Raw genomic sequence first — 22,016 nt, forward strand, 5'->3', positions numbered from 1 at the left:
CTTAGATTGGCACTGAATGTTTACGTAGTAAACTCAACGAGTGTCTGTTCTTTTTGGTTGTTCATCTTACTGTAACTTCTTCTTCTCTATCATCATGCAGAAGAGATCCCTGTCCAAGGCATCTTTGGGTATGATTTATATAGAGGTCGTCTGTGGTATTTCTAAACCAGGGTATCATGGTTTTGAGGTTTGACTCAATAATGTGGGAGATCTTCATGGTCAACCTGTACCCACCCATTTGTTTTAGGTGACTGTAAAATTGTACACATCTTTTATGAATTATGTCTAACTTTCTTTGTTTTGTCATAGACATCCTTGATGGATCTTTATTGGTTGATGCCATTCATGGAACGGGATTCCAAGATTGCCCTACCAATTGTTCACTCTTTTTTTTTCTCCTATACTTTGAGGCGGTCTCTGTTTGCATTTAGTGTCGGCTGTTTACATAATGGTTGGCTTCAGAACAGTTTCACAGTGATGTATCTTAGTATTTTATGGGAGGCATTTTTTTTTCTGTGGATCCTGCATGAAATTTGGTAGATTATTTCAAGTATACATATTCATTTTTTAAGTGCTTTATTGTCCAGTCTGCTTTTCATTTCATCTCACCCAGGTACTGATATTTTTCTGCTCTGCTAATGTCTTCATATTTCATCTGGAGTTTCTAGGATATCATTGACGTCAGTCTGTTCTGTCCCCCCACCCCCTGAATATCTGGAGGCAAGTTTGTTTGGTGGTTACCTTTAATTGTTCAACATAATAGCTACATTCTTCGCAAGAATAAGGCAGTGTGTCATGATTTCCCTGGATTTAATTCCCATTCTCATCGGGCCGTATCATTTGACAGGTCCTGATGGTTTTTATTTTTTTTAAATTTTATTGTTATTTTATTTTTTCAGAACACAGTTGAAAACCAATAGAAACAACCCATCATGTTGTCTGTCTTATTTTGATCTTGAAGGGGAGAGGCATTATAGGAATTTTATTTTGGAGAATGTATCTGCTTGTGACACTAAAAGTTTGGAGAGGTCTTGGTGGTGTGCTGTATGCTCCAAATGGTTAATGAAACTGCTCCTAATAAGTATGAGGTCCAGGCACAAATTTTCACTTTTCTTGCTAAATAAATGATTTCGTGGTAACTGCATTAATGAACTGATATTTATTTCAGTGTCTTCATTAATGTAAGTTAAATTATTTTCTGGGCTGTAAATATAAATTTAAATCATGAAATCATTGTATAATTTCTTTGAATTTCAGTTCTGGCAGCATTATGCTCAAATGTCCAACTGGAACGTCTGTTGTCCTGTCTTCTCCAGTGGTTCATTCCATGTTAGTTCAACCAGGGGCTCCATCTCATAGTCTCAGATTTGACTGAAATTCAGTACACTAATTCTGCCATGTGTGGAACAGTCATGTACAAAGTATTAGTTTCCCCTCCCAATTAATTCCAGAATTATGACTTGTGAAAGAAGGTGGCGTGACCCAGAAATTGCAACCCGCATCTGGCAATCTGTCTTCAGACTCAACTTCAGGTCTTAATAACTTTGGAACTATTACACGAAGTCCACTGAAATTTTTGCAACCCAGTAACATCCCTTTAGAAAACACACTCCATGAATCAAAACACCAACAACATATTTCTGAGGGAAAATAAAAAATTCCAAAATGTGTTTAAAAATGTAATATGTTAAAAGGTACATATTGTAGGTGCCCTCTATGCCAAATATAATTCACTCAAAAATAGTATAATTTTTTTTGTGGTAAGCTTAATGTGGCCTAAACACACACAGAACTCATATCAGTCACAAAAATTGAGTTACATGCACACGAAAATACAAAAATTTGAAAAATTACTTAAAAAACATGGATTTTCGAAGTGTGGTAGCACAAAAGGAACAAATGGTATCCAAGCCAAATTTCACACACTGTATAAGTAGATCATAATGGTATATATCTAAAAATTTCAGCATGTTATTGCAAGACATTTGTGTACAATGGAAGTTGACAGAGGTATTTGGTGATGTGGCCATTGTTTCACAACACAATTTTGTAAAAACATATCGTAAACTGTTCTGCCTCTTCTTATCCTCTCCCACTATTGTTTAATCACTAAGCAACAATATATAGACAGATTAACACAACCTATCATTAATGTTTACTGCACCTAAACTGCTAAAAACCAGTCGATTGTGCTTCAAACAGAAGTTCTCCCGCACTTTGGCTACTGTATTCTGTGCATTGAGTGGCAAATTGTACTGTCTTCCTGACACAGTGGTAGGAACTGGAACTGTCATAAGAATATGTCCAAAAAGGAATCCAACACCTGTCTGCCAAACATGGCCAATGAAATGATGTTGCTGGTCCTGCTGGTGCCATGAAGTCACAAATACATCACCTTCTGCTTCACAGCACTCTGCAACACATCCTAAGTACCATTGGCATCATAAACAGCAATAACATAGCAACCTGGTTGTATGCTGCTGCTTTTGCTTCTGAATCCTGAGTCAGACACACTGTGAAGACACATGTTGTGCGTGTACCTATAGTTATCACCGGACAGTCTGCTCATCTGCACATTGTCAGAGTCCACTGGAGAGAGGTGATGATGGCTCCTTGTGCCTGCAACAATTTTAGTGTATTCTAGCCTGCTTTTTAGCAACTCTTCGACTGATTTCACCTCATCTTTCGAAACATAAAATGATTGTATGCCAGAGATATTTTTCTGTACCCAGGTAAATAATTGAAGAGGTGTTAGAATGTGACCTTCTGTAGGGTGCTGCAGACTAGCTCGTGATGCCATGCGCTTAATGGTAGCACCAATACCATCACATACATTTTTACCATGACTTGTTGCGAAAAAATTCCATTCTGCGTGAATCTGAAAATCATGGCAATGCATGCATAAATTTTTGAGATTTTTACAGTTTTTGTACTGACTAGTTGCCCCATCACTGAAGTATTTCACAAAATTTATGTGAGGCAGCTTGTTTTTTCACATATGCCATGACAGTGTGAATGTGGACATGAACTGCAATGGCATCATGAACTAAACAGTCACAAAAAACACACAGGTTCATGACAGACACAGCACCTGATTCACCTCTATAGTAAATCGCAAATGGCTGGAGAGTTGCTCGACTGTTGTCTCAATGATACCCTTGGATGGCATCTTGAACTATAAATGTATAATTTTAAGAAAAGTCTAGTATTACTATAATTTCATCTTGTTTCAAATTATCCTTACAAAACTAGAGATAAGCCGATGGTGCTGTTGCTGTGAAGCTGTGTGTGGTCAGTTTGTCCGTTTTTTGACAACACATTTCAACAAAATCTTCCACTGTATTTTGCTTTGTTTCAAGACTTGTGCGATCCATGTGTGTCCATTGTTTAAAGACACAAGTTCATCATCATCCATAAGGAGTTCACCATACAGTTTGTTATTCATGTGTTCTGCAAGGTTTGCCTTACCAGGACACTTCTCACACCAGTGTATCATGCACTGGTAGGAGCTGATGTCACACACTAGCAGCTTCATTGCACCCTTGTAATCCAGACCAGAATCCTCTATAGCAGCAAACATCAGCTTAGCATTTTGATGGGTCTCACATACACAAAATTGTGTGTGCCCCTTGCACTTACAGGCACAACCCATTTTAGCTGATGATTGAAAAAAGCTGATAAACCTACTTTGGTATTGGGATACTTTTCCTTGAATTCTACATATAGTTCTGATCACGTACATTTCCCATTTTCAGCATTACATAGTCTCTTTTTCCAGGCATTATTCGGCTGTAGTCATTATTTTCATAAAACTCCAGCAGTGGCACCTTTATTTCTGAACTCAATTGCTTACCCTGAGCCTGCTGAAGTTGTGGGGGCACTCCTTGGGTTGCTTTTATTTTCCTAGCTTGCTTTACCATATATGTAGAAACATTGAATTCCTTTGCAGTGTAGTCAATAGACCAGCTGGAAGTTGCAAGGGTAAAAATAGCTTCTTTTTTCTGGCGTGTGGATATGGCACATTTTTCTTTCAAATCATGCACAATTTTGCCCAAATCAGAGCATTTCTGGCATGATTTGTGTTCCTTTGGAGCAGATAGTTCTTCCTCTTCCACCATTAGTGTGTCAGCTATTTTGTGTTTTAATTTCATTTGAGCTTCTTGTAGTGTTCTTCTACCATGTCTGGGCCTGTCTCTTTTCCCAACTTTGTGTGTCTTCATGGGAGACAAATCAAGAGCAGTCACTGAAGTGTTTAATTGCTCATCCGCTGTGGTTGTAGGTGGCTGATACTCTTTGTCACTGTCATGTAAATTATCAGAATATTCTTGATTTTTTAGCTGCGTAACACATGTGGAACATAACTTTTGTCCTGGTTTCATGTTGAGTCCCATGCACTGATTCACTTTCAATGCTGATTTTATATCAATTTCTCTGAGGCTACATTTCACTGTCTTCTTATGAATCCGAAATGGATCAAAACAACTTCTTTGTAGGAGAGAATACTTATCCGGAACACTTTTATATGATGATAACAAACACTAAAGTTTCCTGGAACTGTACTTCTTGTGCCCACAGGGTGTATCCCGGATCTCCCTAGCAACGAATCTTGGTCCGGTTCATCCAGATCATACAGTACAAAGTGAATGTCACATTTTGTTCCATATGTTGCTTTATGACATTCATATGCTTGTGCTCTACCAATACTGCAACTTGTTTGAACAAAAGCACCACTAGTACACTCTTCTGCCTCCATACCGACTTTCCTCAACAGTACTGACCAGTCTGAACTAGAATCTTAAAAACATGAGTAACCTGTAGTTGTTGCTTGTTTCCTTTGTTGTTCCTGCCTAACAATGACTCATTCTGTCCCCAAAAACTACCATTGTTTAATTTCCTGTTGCCTAATGGTTCCCAACAGTTGCTGCAGCTTTATCTGGAACAAGCTGTTTACATCATCACTATTACTTGCTAAATCGTGTTAAAAGAAACTCCAAATACATCTCGGTCAACTTTTATTGTACACAAATGCCTTGCAATAACAAGTTGGAATTTTGCCACATATTTTATTATGGTCTACTTATGCAGTGTTTGAAATTTGGCTTGGATATCCCTTTTGTGCTACCACACTTAGAAAATCCATGTTTTTCAGGTAATTTTTCAAATTTTTGTATTTTCGTGTGCAAATAACTCTGTTTGTGTGGCTGCTATGGGCAAGATGAGTTCTGTGTGTGTTTAGGCCACATTAAGCTTACCACAAAAATTTATACTATGTTTGAGTTAATTATATTTGGCATAAAGGGCACCTACAATATATACCTTGTAACGTATTACATTTTTTAAATCACATTTTGGAATTTTTATTTTCCCTCAGAAATATGTTGGTGTTTTGATTCATAGAGTTTGTTCTCTAAGTGAATGTTTTTGGGTTGTAAAAATTTCACTGGACTGTGCGGAATAGTTCCAAAGTTATTGAGACCTGAAGTTGGGTCTGAAGATAGATTGCCAGATGCGGGTTGCAATTTCTGGGTCACGCCACCTTCTTTCACAAGCCATAATTCTGGAACTAATTGGTAGGGGAACTTCAAATTTGTATATGAGTGTTCCACACTTGGTAGCATTGGTGTGCTAAATTTCAGCTAACTCTGAGACTATCAGCTGGAACATTTTCTCAAATTGGTTGAATTGACATGGAATGACCCCAGTGTGAAATCAGTAATGCAGAAAACCTCAAAAAAAAGTTGATCCAACAATTTGTTGCTTTTGACATGAAAAATTAGCAAAATAGTTTACAGCTACATTAATGCGCTTTAGTTTGTGTGAGAGTAAGTTTCTTGGCATATAGCATTATTTGCAGAATTGTCCAACCTATATATTTTAATTATAACATTGGTGTTTTTGAACCACTTCATCTAGGAGAGATTTTTAAAAGTGTTTGTATGGTGGGTATTTAACAATGTTTTATACAGATTCTTAACAACTACTCAGGTGATTACATTATCGGATTTGGAATGTGATTATCTTAATGCTCAGCAGTGCTGTTCGAAGCTAAATTTTGTAAGTAATGCTTATATGCATATATTTTTTCATGGTTTACTTGTTAAACAAAGCTGTATTTTCTGCTAATAAAATGAAGGAAAATTTTGTGTGTGTGTGCGTGAATAAAACAGTGCCACGTTTTTCTTCTGTCAAATACAACTTTTTTGTACATGTGATAGTATTATGAAAAGGATAGATTGCTACTCACTATACAGTGGAAATGTTGAGTTGCAGACATGCACTACAAAAAGACTGCTAAACAAGGAAGCTTTTGCCCAGAAAGCTGTCTTCTAGTTAGACAAAACACACACACACACACACACACACACACACACACACACACACACACACACACACACACACACACAGATGTTCACGCAAATGAGGCTCTTTCACATGTGGCACTGTCTCTGACTGTCCAAGCCAGACAGTGAGAACTGCACGTGTTAGGAGAAGCAATTTAGGTGGGGGCGGGGTAAGGAGGAGGCTAGTAGGTGGAGGGGTAGCAGGGTAGAGGTGAGGTCAGTAAAGTGGTGCTTGTGGCAGCGTGGAGGGACAAGGTGGAGGGAGAGTAGGGCAGCTAGATGCAGTCAGGAGGTCGGACAGGGGCAGGGGGGAAGATAGAAAAGGAGAGAAATAAAAAGACTGTGTGTGCGTTGGTGAAATAGAAGGCTGTGTAGTGCTGCAATTGGAACAGGGAAGCATATAGGTGGCTAAAGTGCAATAACCAATAAAGGTTGAGGCCATTATATGGTGCGTAGCAATCTATCCTTTTCGTAATATTGTTTTTATTCCATCCTGGATTTTCCATTTTTCTTGCATCTTCTTGATCTGAACTTTCATTGTTTTCACTTTCTTTTTATTTTGTTGAACATTTCTTGTGAATATGTTTTTATTATTCTAGGTAAATACTTGCTTTTAAAGTGCACGGGAGGACAGTATAACACCAATTTCGTAATTCACTGTGTAATGAGCTTTGCATGTGGAGTGGAACACAACTCAGACATTTTAAACGTGGTTCCTTTTTTTGGAGTGTTGCATAAGTATATACATGTCTGACTAAATAATGTGAACATCTGGGCATAGATAATGCATTTCTGGAACTTTTTGCTGAGTTTCTTGTAAATTGCACTGACATTTCCATTTTCGTTACCTTGGAACAGTGGAACACTACCATGAATCTTCTGAGCCACCAGAACATCTGTAATCATTCTGATGTTGTGTTGATCATCCCGTTGATGCAGCTCACCGTGCTACTCTACCCTGTGCGTGCCTCTTCGTCTCTGAATAACTACTGCATCCTACATCTTTCTGAATTGGCTTACTGTATTCACCTTTTGGTCTCCCTCTATGATTTTTACCCCCACACTTCCCTTCAATATTAAGTTTGTGATCCCTGATGACTCGGAAAGTGTCCTTTTAACCAATCCCTTGTTTTGATCAAGTTGTGCCACAAATTTCTTGTCTCCCCAGTTCTACTCAGTACCTCTTCTTTAGTTACATGATCTACCCTTATAATCTTCAACATTCTTCTGCAGCACCACATTTTGATAGCTCCTATTGTGTTTTTGTCCAAACGGTTAATCGTCCATGTTTCGCTTCCATACTCTAGACAAATAGATTCAGAAAAGACTTTATAACTCTGAAATTTATATTCAATGTTAACAAATCTCTCTTCTTGAGAAATGCTTTTCTCACCAGTTCTAGTCTACATTTCATATCCTCTCTACTACAGTGATTGACATACGCTCAAGTGCCAATACTGTAGATAATGACATAAATAATAAACAGATTTAAGAGTGCACAGAATAATATAAAAATTATAAAACAAATACCTAAAGAAGCCACAATGAAAGAAAGCAGATTGCTGCAATAATCAGCGCCCTCTGTTAGCGCTAATGCCAGAGTGCCGCAAATGCAAGAAGTGGTTAGAGGAACATGACTGTCAGAGGGCCCCTAGTACCCTGCGGCATGCCATTGCAAGAAAAGTATGATAAAACCCCATACCAGTCGATGAACAAGATTATCTAGTTAATGAACTGTATACTATGTAAACAGTTAACAGTTTAAATTTGTTTCTTACACAGTAGTTGACAGTGAAACTTCCTTTTAATCTAATTTACATTTTTCAGTCTTATATAATTATTATTTCTCCATATAGTTTAACACAGAACTTTCATATTTTAACCTTTTTTAATTCAAGTACTCCATTACTGCATAGTAACTTTTATTTTGTAATTTTTTTTAGTTTTTCTTTGAAGGAGGAGATTGTCTCTATGTCTTTTATGTTTTGTGGTAATTTATTATATAATTTGATGGCATTGTACAGTAGACTCTGTTGTGTTTTAACTTTATTTTTTATATCCATATGCAAATTATTGCAGTTCCTACCATGTACAGAACCATTGTTAACATAGTGTCCAATATTTTTTTTAATGTACATAACATTTTGTAAAATATATTCACATGAGACAGTTAAAATTTGCAGCATTTTAAAAAGTTCAAGGCAGTGAGCCATGCTGCCGCTCTTGGTCATTATATGTACTGCTCTTTTCTGCAATTTGAATATAGCTTCGATATTTTTCCTGCTCACTCACCAGAATATTATCCGATAACTAATAACGAAATGGATGTACACAAAGTATACTGATCTAATACATGAAGTATCGCATGCTGAAGTAAGAACTCTGAGGGCATAGCTTGCTGTAGAGATTCTGTTACAAAGTATTTTTACTTGGTCTTCCCACTTCAACTGACTATCAACTTGCATGCCAAGAAATTTTGTGCTTTCCACTCATTGATCTAATACATGAAGTATCGCATGCTGAAGTAAGAACTCTGAGGGCATAGCTTGCTGTAGAGATTCTGTTACAAAGTATTTTTACTTGGTCTTCCCACTTCAGCTGACTACCAACTTGCATGCCAAGAAATTTTGTGCTTTCCACCCATTGTAGGTTTCATTACCTAAATTCAGGTTACTATAATATGGTTTTTTGTTTATGTAAAAATTCATAGCACTTTTTTTCTTAATATTAAGCGTGACTTTTTTTGTTAGCTGCCCATTCATATACACGTTTTAGTGTTTCTTCAACCTTCTCTCTTAGATCTACATGTGATGTGTCACTGATTAGCACATTAGAGCCATCTGCAAACAATATTGTATGACCATGCTTTATGGGAAATCATTAATATAAATTAGAAATAGTACTGGACCTAGGACACCACCCTGTGGTAAATCTATATTTATATGTTTGGGGTCAGAAATATGTTTTCTATACAGTCGGAGTTACATGATAAATGTGTTATTTCAGTCATCTGTATTCTATTTTCTAGATATGACTGGAACCATTTTTTATTTTTTATTTTATTTTATTATTATTATTATTATTATTATTATTTTTTTTTTTTTTTTTTTTTTTTTTTTTTTTTTTTTTTTTTACGATCCCTTTTACTCCCAGTTCATCTAGCTTAACCAACAGTGTTTTGTGATGCACTGTGTCAAAAGCTTTGGTTAGACCAAGAAATATACCTGTTGCATAGTTTCCTTTATTGAGTGCTTCTAGGGTATATTTAGTGAGATATGCTGTTGCTGCTTCTGTGCCTTTCCCTGTTCGGAATCCAAAATGGTCCTTGGTTCGGAGATTGTGCTTATTCAAGTAGCTCATAAGTCTACCTTTCACAATAGTTTCTATTATTTTAGCAAAGCATGAGAGCAGTGAGAGTGGCCTATAATTTTCTATATTTCCTTTGTCTCTTTTTTGAAGACAGGCATTACTTTAGCATATTTTAAGTTGTCAGGAAAGTAAACCTGCTTGAATGATTGGTTTTTAATATTAACTAATGGTGATAACAGGCTCTCTATACAGTCTTTAATTAGAAAAATTGGAACTTCATCTAAACCAGCTGAATTTTTATTTTTCAGTTTGCAAACTACTTTGTAGACTTCTTCGTTTTTTGTGGGCAGTAATACCATTGAATGTGGTACATTTTTGTTTAGCTTTGTGATCTGGGGACTTTTCGCAATTTTTGCTGTAACTTTGTACATATACTGCTGAAATAATTATACAGTTCTCCTTTTTAACAGTGTAACTTTTGTCATGTTTTGTTTCTTCATTTTTTATTACTGTAATGTCTCTTACACCTTGTAAGCCCATTACAAACTTTACTGATTGCATCCCCCTTTATTTTACGTTGTACAATTAATTACTGAAGAATATGTGTATGCCTACAGTAGCAACATCTGGTGAACTTGAAACTCAATTATTTTGTGCCTTCTGTACTGCATTTTGTTTTGAACAGTAGTGCTGCTGATATGATGACTCTTGCATATGCTGTTATTTATATATATTTGATGATGCTGGTGCTGATTTTATATTTTTTATATAAAAAAAACAGGTTTGCCTCTTCATACTTGAAGCTCACAACTGCACACGTATGTCAGTAGTACTAGTCACTACAGACTGAAACCGGTAGTCTGATGACAAAAATTTGTGACCATAAGTGTGACATAAAGCTCATTTATTCTGTTTTTGGGTCACTGTTTTAATCATGACCATGTCACAGCTTGTGATTAAACAGGTAGTCCAGTAATTTTCACACCTCTTAGCAAGTGATTTCTTTGGAAATGGAATCATTACATTCTTCTTGAAGTTTGAGAGTATTTTACCTGTCTTATACATCTTGCACACCAAATGGAAGGGTTTTGTCATCAGCAACTGTGACAGAATATTGTCTACTCATGAAACCTAGTTTTAATTTAGATCTTTCAGAGCTTTGTCAAATTCTTCTCACAGTATTGTATCTCTCGTCTCATCTTCATCTATGCCCACTTCCCTGTCTATAAAAATGCCTTCAAGTTTATTTCCATGATATAGACCTTCTATATACTCCTTATACATTTCAGCTTTCCCTTCTTTGCTTAGGACTGCTTTTCTGTCTGAGCTCTTGATATTTACAGAGCTGCTTCTCTTTTCTCCAAAGGCCTTTTTAATTTCCTATAGGCAGTATCTATCTTTCCCATAATGAAATATGCTTCTGAATCTTTACATTTGTCCTCTAGCAATTCTGGCTTAGCCATTTTGCATTTCCTGTCAGTCTGTATTCCCATTTGCCTCCTACATTTGCTGCATTTTTATATTTTCTCCTTTCATCAGTTAAATTCAGAATCTCATGTGTTATCCAAAGATTTTTACCGGACCTTGTGTTTTTATCTATTTGATCCACTGCTGCTTCACTATTTAAGCTCTTAAAGCTACCCATTCATCTTCTACTGTATTCCTTTTCCCTGTTCTAGTCAACTATTACCTCATGCCCCATTTGAAACTCTGAGCAAGCTCTGGTTCTTTCAACTTATCCAGTCCCATTTCCTTAATTTCCTATCTTTTCCAACTTCTTCAGTTTTAATCTACTGTTCATAACCAGTAAATTGTTATCAGAGCCCATATCTGCCCCTGGAAATGTTTCACATTTTAAAACTTGGTTTCTAAATCTCTGTCTTACCATTACCTTAGCATTATCAATATGAATATAATAGAGGGAAACGTTTAACGTGGGAAAAATATGTCTAAAAACAAAGATGATGTAACTTACCAAACGAAAACATTGGTATCTTGATAGAGACACAAACAAACACAAACACACAAACAAAATTCAAGCTTTCGCAACCCACGGTTGCTTCATCAGGAAACAGGGAAGGAGAGGGAAAGATGAAAGGATGTGGGTTTTAAGGGAGAGGGTAAGGAGTCATTCCAATCTCGGAAGTGGAAAGACTTACGTTAGGGGGAAAAAGGGACAGGTATACACTCGCACACACACGCATATCCGTCCGCACGTATACAGACACAAGCAGACATATGTAAAGGCAAAGAGTTTGAGCAGAGATGTCAATCGAGGTGGAAGTACAGAGGCAAAGATGTTGTTGAATGACAGGTGAGGTATGAGCGGCAGCAACTTGAAATTAGTGGAGGTTGAGGCCTGGTGGGTAACGGGAAGAGAGGATATATTGAAGGGCAAGTTCCTATCTCTGGAGTTCTGATAGGTTGGTGTTAATGGGAAGTATACAGATAACCCGGATGGTGTAATACTGTACCAAGATGTGCTGGCCGTGCACCAGGGCATGTTTAGCCACAGGGTGATCCTCATTAACCTGTCTGCCAGTGTCCATTCATGCGAATGGACAGTTTGTTGCTGGTCATTCCCACATAGAAAGCTTCACAGTGTAGGCAGGTCAGTTGGTAAATCACGTGGGTGCTTTCACATGTGGCTCTGCCTTTGATCGTGTACACCTTCCGGGTTACAGGACTGGAGTAGGTGGTGGTGGGAGGGTGCATGGGACAGGTTTTACACCGGGGGCGGTTACAAGGGTAGGAGCCAGAGGGTAGGGAAGGTGGTTTGGGGATTTCATAGGGATGAACCAAGAGGTTACGAAGGTTAGGTGAACGGTGGAAAGACACTTTTGGTGGAGTGGGGAGGATTTCATGAAGGATGGATCTCATATCAGGGCAGAATTTGAGGAAGTCTTATCCCTGCTGGAGAGCCACATTCAGAATCTGATCCAGTCCCGGAAAGTATCCTGTCACAAGTGGGGCACTTTTGTGGTTCTTCTGTGGGAGGTTCTGGGTTTGAGGGGATGATGAAGTGGCTCTGGTTATTTGCTTCTGTACCAGGTCGGGAGGGTAGTTGTGGGATGCGAAAGCTCTTTTCAGGTTGTTGGTGTAATGGTTCAGGGATTCAGGACTGGAGCAGATTCATTTGCCACGAAGACCTAGGCTGTAGGGAAGGGACTGTTTGATATGGAATGGGTGACAGCTGTTATAATGAAGGTACTTTTGCTTGTTGGTGGGTTTGATATGGACAGATGTGTGAAGCTGGCCATTGGAGGTCAACGTCAAGGAAAGTGGCATGGGATTTGGAGTAGGACCACATGAATCTGATGGAACCAAAGGAGTTGAGGTTGGAGAGGAAATTCTGGAGTTATTCTTCACAGTGAGTCCAGATCATGAAGATGTCATCAATAAATCTGTACCAAAATTTGGGTTGGCAGACCTGGGTAACCAAGAAGGCTTCCTCTAAGCGACCCATAAATATGAGGGCTATCCACAAAGTGCATTACGTTTTGGAATTAAAAATAAGTAAAGTATTGGAATCTTTTTATTATATACAGATGAAAGCCACACTTAAATACTACTTTTCTACATAGTTGCCATTTAAATTAAGGCACTTATTGTAGCGATGGACGAGCTTGGAAATTCCTTCGTCGTAAAATTCGGCCGCCTGCGCCTTCAACCACATGGTTACCTCTTATTGAAGCTGTGCGTCGTCATCAAAATGCTGCATAGCCAACCACTTGTTCACTGCTGGGAATAAGTGGAAGTTGCTCGGTGTCAGGTCGGGACTGTACGGCGGATGAGGAAACGACTCCCACTTAAAAGATTCGAGAACTTCACGAGTGGCATTTGCCATGTGTACCTGGGCGTTGTCGTGAATCAGCAAGGTCTTTGAGCCCAACTTTCCCCTGTGCTTGTTTTGTATTGCTCTTCTGAGGTTGTGCAGAGTTTGTGGATAGCCTTTGAGAGTTTATTTTAGTTCCTCTTTCCAGGAAATCCTCAAAAATCACACCTTTTCTGTTCCAAAAGACAGTCATTACGTGGTTGAAGGCACCGAATTTTACAACGAAGAAATTTCCAAGCTCATCCATCGCTACAATAAGTGCCTTAATTTAAATGGCAACTATGTAGAAAAGTAGTATTTAAGTGTGGCTTTCATCTGTATATAATAAAAAAAATTTCCAATACTTTATTTATTTTTAATTCCAAAATGTAATGCACTTTGTGGATAGCCCTCGTAGGTTGGCGTACAAGGGGGCCATCCTGGTACCCATGGCTGTTCCCTTTAATTGTTGGTATGACTGGCCTTTGAAAGTGAAGAAATGGTGTCAGGATTAAGCTGGCTAAGGTAATGAGGAAAGAGGTTTTAGGTAGGGTGGCAGGTGATCGGCGTGAATATACCAGTTCCAAACTGAACAATCCATAGTCCTCACCCACCTAATCCTTCACCTACACATCAACTGAGCCAATGAACACTCCCGTCAACTCCTATCCTTAATAAAAGTCCTCAATCTTTCCTCTCCCACATCCACACCGGCTGTTCAGAGCATCCTCCTACAGGCTGACCGCAAATTAGAACAGCATGCCACCCTCCACCTCAAAAAACTATCCAATCTCCTGGTTTCCCACCTCCAGAAAGGCAACTCCCTCACCCTCCACAACCTTTCCAGTAAACCTCAACCTCCTCTCATTGCACACTGACCCAGTCTCTCCCATCTACTCAATCTCCCACTTTCAGCTCCACTCCCTCCAAAACCTCAAAATTCTAATCAACACAATCTGGAACCACAACACCCTAATTCAGTAGTTAACCTTTCCTCCAAACCTCTCTCCCAATCTGAAACCTCTGTCCTATCCAAAGGCCTCATCTTCAGCCCCACTCCCAGATTCAACCAAACAGCCCTCATCAAAGATTTCCTGTCCTACACTCTACTCTCTGCTGGAAATATCACTTTGCCACAAAGAAAAATGATCCTAATCCTACTCCTAATGATCCAACTCCCCAAGACACTATCCAAATTGAACCCTGCCTGGAGCAGTTCTGTCCTCCGTCACAGCGGGACCCACCTCCTCTTCTTCAAAATCACTCTCTCCAAACCTTCCAGGAATTTCTCACTTCCAGCCTTGCCTCTCAATCTTTTTTGACAAACCTTAATCCTACTCCCAACATCACCACAGCTGAAGCCCAGGCTATCCCTGATCTGAAGGCTGACCAATCCATCATCATTCTTCCGGCAGACAAGGGTTCCACGACTGTGGTACTTGATCGTCGGGAGTATGTGGCTGAGGGACTGCATCAGCTTTCAGGCAACATTACATACAAAGTTTGCCAAGGTAATCCCATTCCTGATGTCCAGGCAGAGCTTCAAAGAATCCTCAGAACCTTAGGCTCCCTACAAAACCTTTCACCTGACTCCATCAACCTCTTGACCCCACCGACACCCCGCACCCCTACCTTCTATCTACTTCCTAAAATTCACAAACCCAATCATCCTGGCCGCCCCATAGTAGCTGGTTACCAAGCCCCCACAGAACGTATCTCTGCCTACATAGATCAACACCTTCAGCCCATAACATGCAGTCTCCCATCCTTCATCAAAGACACCAACCACTTTATCGAATGCCAGGAATCCTTACCCAATCTGTTACCCCCGGAAACCATCCTTGTAGCCATTGATGTCAATTCCTTATACACAAATATTCCCCATGTCCAGGGCCTCTCTGCGATGGAGCACTTCCTTTCACGCAGATCACCTGCCACCCTACCTAAAACCTCTTTCCTCATTACCTTAGCCAGCTTCATCCTGACTCACAACTTCCACTTTCGAAGGCCAGACATACCAACAATTAAAGAGAACAGCCATGGGTACCAGGATGGCCCTCTCGTACGCCAACCTATTTCTGGGCCGCTTAGAAGAAGCCTTCTTGGTTACCCAGGTCTGCCAACCCAAAGTTTGGTACAGATTCATTGATGATATCTTCATGATCTGTACTCACAGTGAAGAACAACTCCAGAATTTCCTCTCCAACCTCAACTCCTTTGGTTCCATCAGATTCACCTGGCCCTACTCCATATCCCATGCCACTTTCCTTGATGTTGACCCCCATCTGTCCAATGGCCAGCTTCACACATCCATCCACATCAAATCCACCAACAAGCAACAGTATGTCCATTATGATAGCTGCCACCCATTCCATATCAAACGATCCCTTCCCTACACCCTAGATCTTCATGGCAAACGAATCTGTTCCAGTCCTGAATCCCTGAACCATTATACCATAAACCTGAAAAGAGCTTTCGCATCCCACAACTACCCTCCTGAGCTGGTACAGAAGCAAGTAACCAGAGCCACTTCATCATCCCCTCAAACCCAGAACCTCCCACAGAAGAACCACAAAAGTGCCCCACTTGTGACAGGATACTTTCCGGGACTGGATCAGATTCTGAATGTGGCTCTCCAGCAGGGATAAGACTTCCTCAAATTCTGCCCTGATATGAGATCCATCCTTCATGAAATCCTCCCCACTCCACCAAGAGTGTCTTTCCGCCGTCCACCTAACCTTCGTAACCTCTTGGTTCATCCCTATGAAATCCCCAAACCACCTTCCGTACCCTCTGGCTCCTACCCTTGTAACCGCCCCCGGTGTAAAACCTGTCCCATGCACCTTCCCACCACCACCTACTCCAGTCCTGTAACCAGGAAGGTGTACATGATCAAAGGCAGTGCCACGTGTGAAAGCACCCATGTGATTTACCACCTGACCTGCCTACACTGTGAAGCTTTCTATGTGGGAATGACCAGCAACAAACTGTCCATTCGCATGAATGGACACTGGCAGACAGGTTAATGAGGATCACCCTGTGGCTAAACATGCCTTGGTGCACGGCCAGAACATCTAGACACAGTGTTAAACCATCTGGGTTATCTGGTTACTTCCCACTAATACCAACCTATCAGAACTCCGGAGATGGGAACTTGCCCTTCAGTATATCCTCTCTTCTCGTTATCTGCCAGGCCTCAACCTCCACTAATTTCAAGTTGCCGCCGCTCATACCTCACCTGTCATTCAACAACATCTTTGCCTCTGTACTTCCACCTCGATTGACATCTCTGCCCAAACTCTTTGCCTTTACATATGTCTGCTTGTGTCTGTATATGTGCGGATGGATGTGTGTGTGCGTGCGTGTGCGATTGTATACCTGTCCCTTTTCCCCCCTTTCCACTTCCGGGATTGGAATGACTCCTTACCCTCTCCCTTAAAGCCCCCAGGGGTTCAGCATTCAATTGCTGAGAACGGGCTTGGCGACCTCGGGGTCCTGAGCTGGGGACTGGTGAGCGCCGCCAGTCTCCTGTCACCGTAACCCCCGGACATGCTTCAGCGACCACCGTATGGTGCGGCAGTGGAATGTTGTGTGCTGCAGGGAATGGTAATCTTGGCTTGACTGCCTGGATTGCGAGGAAGGCCAACCTCTCTAAAAAAAAAACTCAATCTTACGGTGTGCTCCGCGCCTATAAGATTCATGGCTGTTGGGGTGGAACAGTCGTAAGCGGGCAACCTCTGGGGCACCTGCTGCAACCCAGTTGTATTAGGCTTACTCAGGCACGCAGGGCTCTGTCTGAGCAGACCTTTAGTTCCCTAGCTGCTCGGGGACCGCAATGGACCCTTTGACCTCTACATTTCCCCCTACCAGTGGCTTGGGTGGACCACTGGTAGGAAAACACACCTCATCGAAAAAGCGACTTCATGCTGCGAGTCCTCCAGCGCCTGGTGTTGTTAGAGATTTATCAGACTGTCGTAACAGAGCACATGCTGATAATCAGAATGTGTTTTTGATTATTAAACGTAAGGAGGGTAGCTTTGAGAGGGTTTCTCCCTTTTACATCCACAAGGGTCTTGAGGGAATTGCAGGTACACTCAAATCTGTTAAGCGACTGCGCAATGGTACTCTGTTAGTTGAGACTTCTAGTTCCCGTCAAGTCACTTCTCTTTGGAAAGAAACCTGTCTTGGAGAGTACGCTATCAAGACCAAGCTCCACTCCACGTTGAACTATAGTAAGGGTGTTGTGACATGTAGGTACTTGGTGGATATCCCCACAGACGAGTTAAAATCTGAGTGGGCTGACAAAGTGACGTGCAGCATATTATGAAACGAGTAGATGGAGGCCTAGTCAAATCCGACTTGTTTATTCTCACGTTCAGTTGCCCAAGACTCCCAGAACATGTTAAAGCGGGGTTCTTACGTTTGCCAGTTCGGCCATATTTCCCCAACCGAATGCGCTGTTTTAAATGTCAGCACTTTGTGCATACTACGTTGAGGTGCAATGGGATAGCCACTTCTGGTAAATGTGGTCAGCCTGCCCATGAAGGAGCCGATTGTTCATCGCTTGTGAAGTTCGTGAATTGCTCTGGGAGTCACCCTGCCTGGAGCCGGATCTGCCCCATCTATCTCGAAGAACGGAAGGTACAGGAGATTAAAACATCTAAGCGCATCCCCTATGGTGAGGCCAAGAAGCTCTTTAAGGCCATGCAACCTCATGTGTACGACATCTTTCGCTTCCGCTCTGAAAAAACTGCTACAAATGGCCACTGTTGCTACGCAAACGGAGGTTGCTAGTGTTAACACTAATACCTGCGTTTGCCAGTGCAGTTGTGCTGCTGCGGTTGTTTTGAAACCTGTGGTCTCCGTGCAACTTCGGACAAGGCCGTGGTTGCTGACATTGGGGTACTTCCTGCCTCTCCCCATATGGCGCCTTCTGCCAAGGCGAGTAAAGCTCCACCTGTTGACAAGGCTCTGCATTAAAAGCCCCCCAGGACAAAGACGCCGAAAGTGAAGGTTTTGCCACCTGAGGAGACTAGTCAGGGTCGGTCCGATGATGAGGCCATCGTACTGTCTGACATCTCCCGTGGGTCGTCATCGGAGCTGATGGACTTTGATGTCGACCAGGGGCATTCTTCTCGCCCCAGGAATAAATCTCCGGCCAGTACGGGCTCTCCTCCAAAGCACAGAGGCAGGGTGAAAGTTCAGCCACCCTGGTCACTGGCTCCCATATTACAGTGGAACCTGAATGGGTTCAGGACGCATGTGGCTGAATTACAACTCCTTGTACAAGAGTGCCCTTTGTGCTTATGTCTCCAAGAGAGACATTTTAGGGCCGCTGATGCTCCTTCTTTACGGGGCTATACCGTATATCGAATAGATGATCTGACGGGGGAAAGGGCAAAGGGTGGTGTTGCTGTTTTTGTCCATGAGATGCACCACTCATCTGAGCTCCGTCTCGTTACAGACTTGCAAGCAGTTGCAGTTAACCTTGTTGTGGGTCGGAGACTCACAGTCTGTTCAGTTTATTTACCGCCTCAGGATGCAATAGACTCTGAGTCTCTCACAGACCTTATTAGCCAACTCCCCTGCCCGCTTCTTCTTCTGGGGGATTTCAATGCTCATAATGTCTTATGGGGCTCTTCGACTACTTGCCCCAGGGGTCGCATTCTGGAAAGCCTCATGATGTCTGAAGAACTGTGCATCCTCAACTCTGGTGCTCCCACTCATTTCTGTACTGCTTCCGGGTTGTCATCAGCTATTGACCTTTCCTTTTGCTCTCCAGCACTCGCGGATTCTGCTCTGTGGGAGGTTGCCCCTGACCTCCATTCTAGTGACCACTTCCCCATTTGGATTCGCCTCCTGGATGAGGCTGTGGCATTACCAGTGCCCGCCCGGTGGCACCTCTGCAGAGCTGACTGGACACTTTTCAGCCAACTGGCTGTTTTGGAACACCGTGCCAGCGTCCACGAATGGGTAGACCATGTTACAGCCGTGATCTCCCATGCTGCTGAATTGTCAATCCCACGGTCATCCGGTTATCCCAAGATGTGTCCTGTCCCTTGGTGGACCGCTGAGTGCCGCTCAGCCATCCGAGCCCACCGTGCAGATCTGCACCGCTTCAAGTGCTGTCCTTCAGCTGTCAATCTTGTGGCCTTACGGGTGGCAAGGGCCAAAGCGTGGCGAGTGATTAAAGAGAACAAACGACGGTCATGGCAATCATTCTTGAACTCCTTCTCCCGCTCCACTAGTTCTACGAAAGTATGGGAAGCCATCAGGACGATTTCCGGGAAACGCAGCCACCTACCTGTCATGGCATTGCCGCATCAGGGATGTCTCCTCACGGCGCCGAGAGACATAGCCCAGACACTGGCCAAGCATTTTGTGGAATCTACCGCCACTATTAACTGTGATCCAGATTTCTGCCGCTACCGCACTGCCATCGAGAGGGGTCACGTGGACTTCCGGTCTCCAAATTCTGAACTCTACAACCGCCCCTTCACAATGTGGGAACTGGATTCGGCGCTGTCTGTGGCTCATGATACTGCGCCTGGTCATGATCAGATCCGATACAGCATGCTGCAGCACTTGTTGCTGCCTTCCAAGGAAGTTCTCCTGAATTGTTTTAATATGATGTGGTTATCCGGCACGTACCCTGACTCGTGGCGGGAGGCGATTTTGATTTCCCTCCTCAAACCAGGGAAGGACCGAACGCATTCCAGTAGTTATCGAAGTATTGCCTTGACGAGCTGTGTCGGGAAGACGTTGGAACGCATGGTCAACTGTCGCCTGGTTTGGCTACTCGGGACCAGGCAGCTCCTTAGCCCCTCTCAGTGTGGCTTTCGGAGATGTCGTTCAACTATAGATAACTTGACCCTGCTTGAGGAGGCCATCCAGCAGGCCTTCCTACGTACCCAGCATTGCCTAGGTGTATTCTTTGATATTAATAAGGCATATGACACTACTTGGCACTGACTTATCCTCAATCAACTCAATGAGTGGGGCTTTCGTGGCCATCTCCCCATCTTCATTTGGCCCTTTCTTTCCCATCACCTCTTTCGATATCGGGTTGGTAATGTGCTATCTGATTTGTACATGCAGGAAAATGGTGTTCCTCAGGGAAGCATTTTAAGTGTCACCCTCTTTGCCGTCGCCATTAACAGTATCACGTCCACTATCCGGAGTCCTGCCCAATGCTCCTTGTTTGTGGATGATTTTGCTGTTTTCTGTTCTTCCTCCAGTCTTGTCACTGCTAGTTGGCAGTTGCAGCTTACGATAAAGCACTTAGAGGCATGGACTGTGAAGACGGGTTTTACCTTTTGTGCAGACAAATGTGTGTGTGTTCATTTTAATCGTTCTCAACATCTTTTTACCTGCCCTGAATTGCGTCTGAGGGACACCGTTATTCCTTTTAGAGACACTGTGAGGTTCCTGGGCCTCACTTTTGATTCCAGGTTCTCGTGGTTGCCTCACCTTAGAAAGACCTCAAGGTGCGGGGCCCTGAAGGCACTGAATATTTTGAAGTGTCTGAGTCATCGGTCGTGGGGAGCAGATCGGACTTGTCTGCTGCAGTTTTATAGGGCTTTTGTCCAATCGCTTCTTGACTATGGTTGCACCGTGTATGGGTCATCGAGGCCTTCATATCTGAAGATTCTTGATGCAATACACCATGAGGGTATCAGGCTGGCAACTGATGCCTTCTGTACCAGTTCCATCCCCAGCCTGTGTGCTGAGGCAGGGAAACCGCCGCTTGCCATCCGGCGGAAACTCCTCATGGTGCAATGGGTGTGTCAATTCCTTGCCTGTCCTACCTCCCCTGCATACCCTACCGTTGTCCGACCGCCTATGGAGCGTCTCTTTTCCAGTCGTCCCAGGGCAACGATACCATTTGGGATTCGTGTCAAGCATTTGCTTGAGTCCCTTTGTGTGGAGCGTGTGGCCCCCCAACGACAAGGTTTTACTCGCCTGCCTCCCTGGTTGCTCCAGAGGCCCAGTGTCCTTTTAGACTTGTCGGAGTACCGGAGGAGCTGCACTCCTGCATTTGTTTTTACCTCCTTATTTTCCGATATTTTACGCCAGCATCCCGACCATGTACCAGTATTTACAGATGGCTCTAAACAGGGGGACTCTGTTGGTTGTGCTGTTGTTTTCTGTTTTCCCTGATCGAGTCGTCAAGTTACATCTTCCTGCGGCATTTACCATCTTTGATGCCGAATTGTTTGCGATCTTGCGAGCATTGGAGGGCATGAGATGTGTTCCTAGTCTTAAGTTTCTCATCTGTTCTGAGTCCCTGAGTGCCCTTCAGACCATGCAACACTTGTACCCAGCGGATACGGTAGTCCAGAACATCCATTATGCCCTACTCCACCTGCAATGGCAGGAGAAGGAGGTTTCTTTCTGCTGGGTGCCAGGACACATGGGTATTAGGGGAAATGAGCTGGCGGATGTTCCTGTCAAAGATGCATGTTCCCTCCTTTACATTGTTGAATGTGCCGTCCCCCTCCATGCTGTTACCTCCCTCCCGTGTTTTCGTGTTATGCTTCAGTGGGAAGAGG

General features: G+C 42.4%; 1 protein-coding gene across 1 annotated transcript in view; it reads left to right on the forward strand.

Annotated features, from left to right (window-relative positions):
* LOC126278541 (protein cornichon homolog 4-like) overlaps positions 1 to 22,016 on the forward strand; it is an 80,065-nt gene that overhangs the window by 2,973 nt on the left and 55,076 nt on the right. Inside the window, exon 2 of the mRNA XM_049978717.1 lies at positions 5,986 to 6,054. Within this exon, the coding sequence (XP_049834674.1) occupies positions 5,986 to 6,054 (69 nt within the window). The remainder of the gene's footprint in view (positions 1 to 5,985; positions 6,055 to 22,016) is intronic.

The sequence above is a fragment of the Schistocerca gregaria genome, chromosome 6 (assembly GCF_023897955.1).
Source record: "Schistocerca gregaria isolate iqSchGreg1 chromosome 6, iqSchGreg1.2, whole genome shotgun sequence".
In the NCBI taxonomy this organism is placed as follows: Eukaryota; Metazoa; Arthropoda; class Insecta; order Orthoptera; family Acrididae; genus Schistocerca; species Schistocerca gregaria.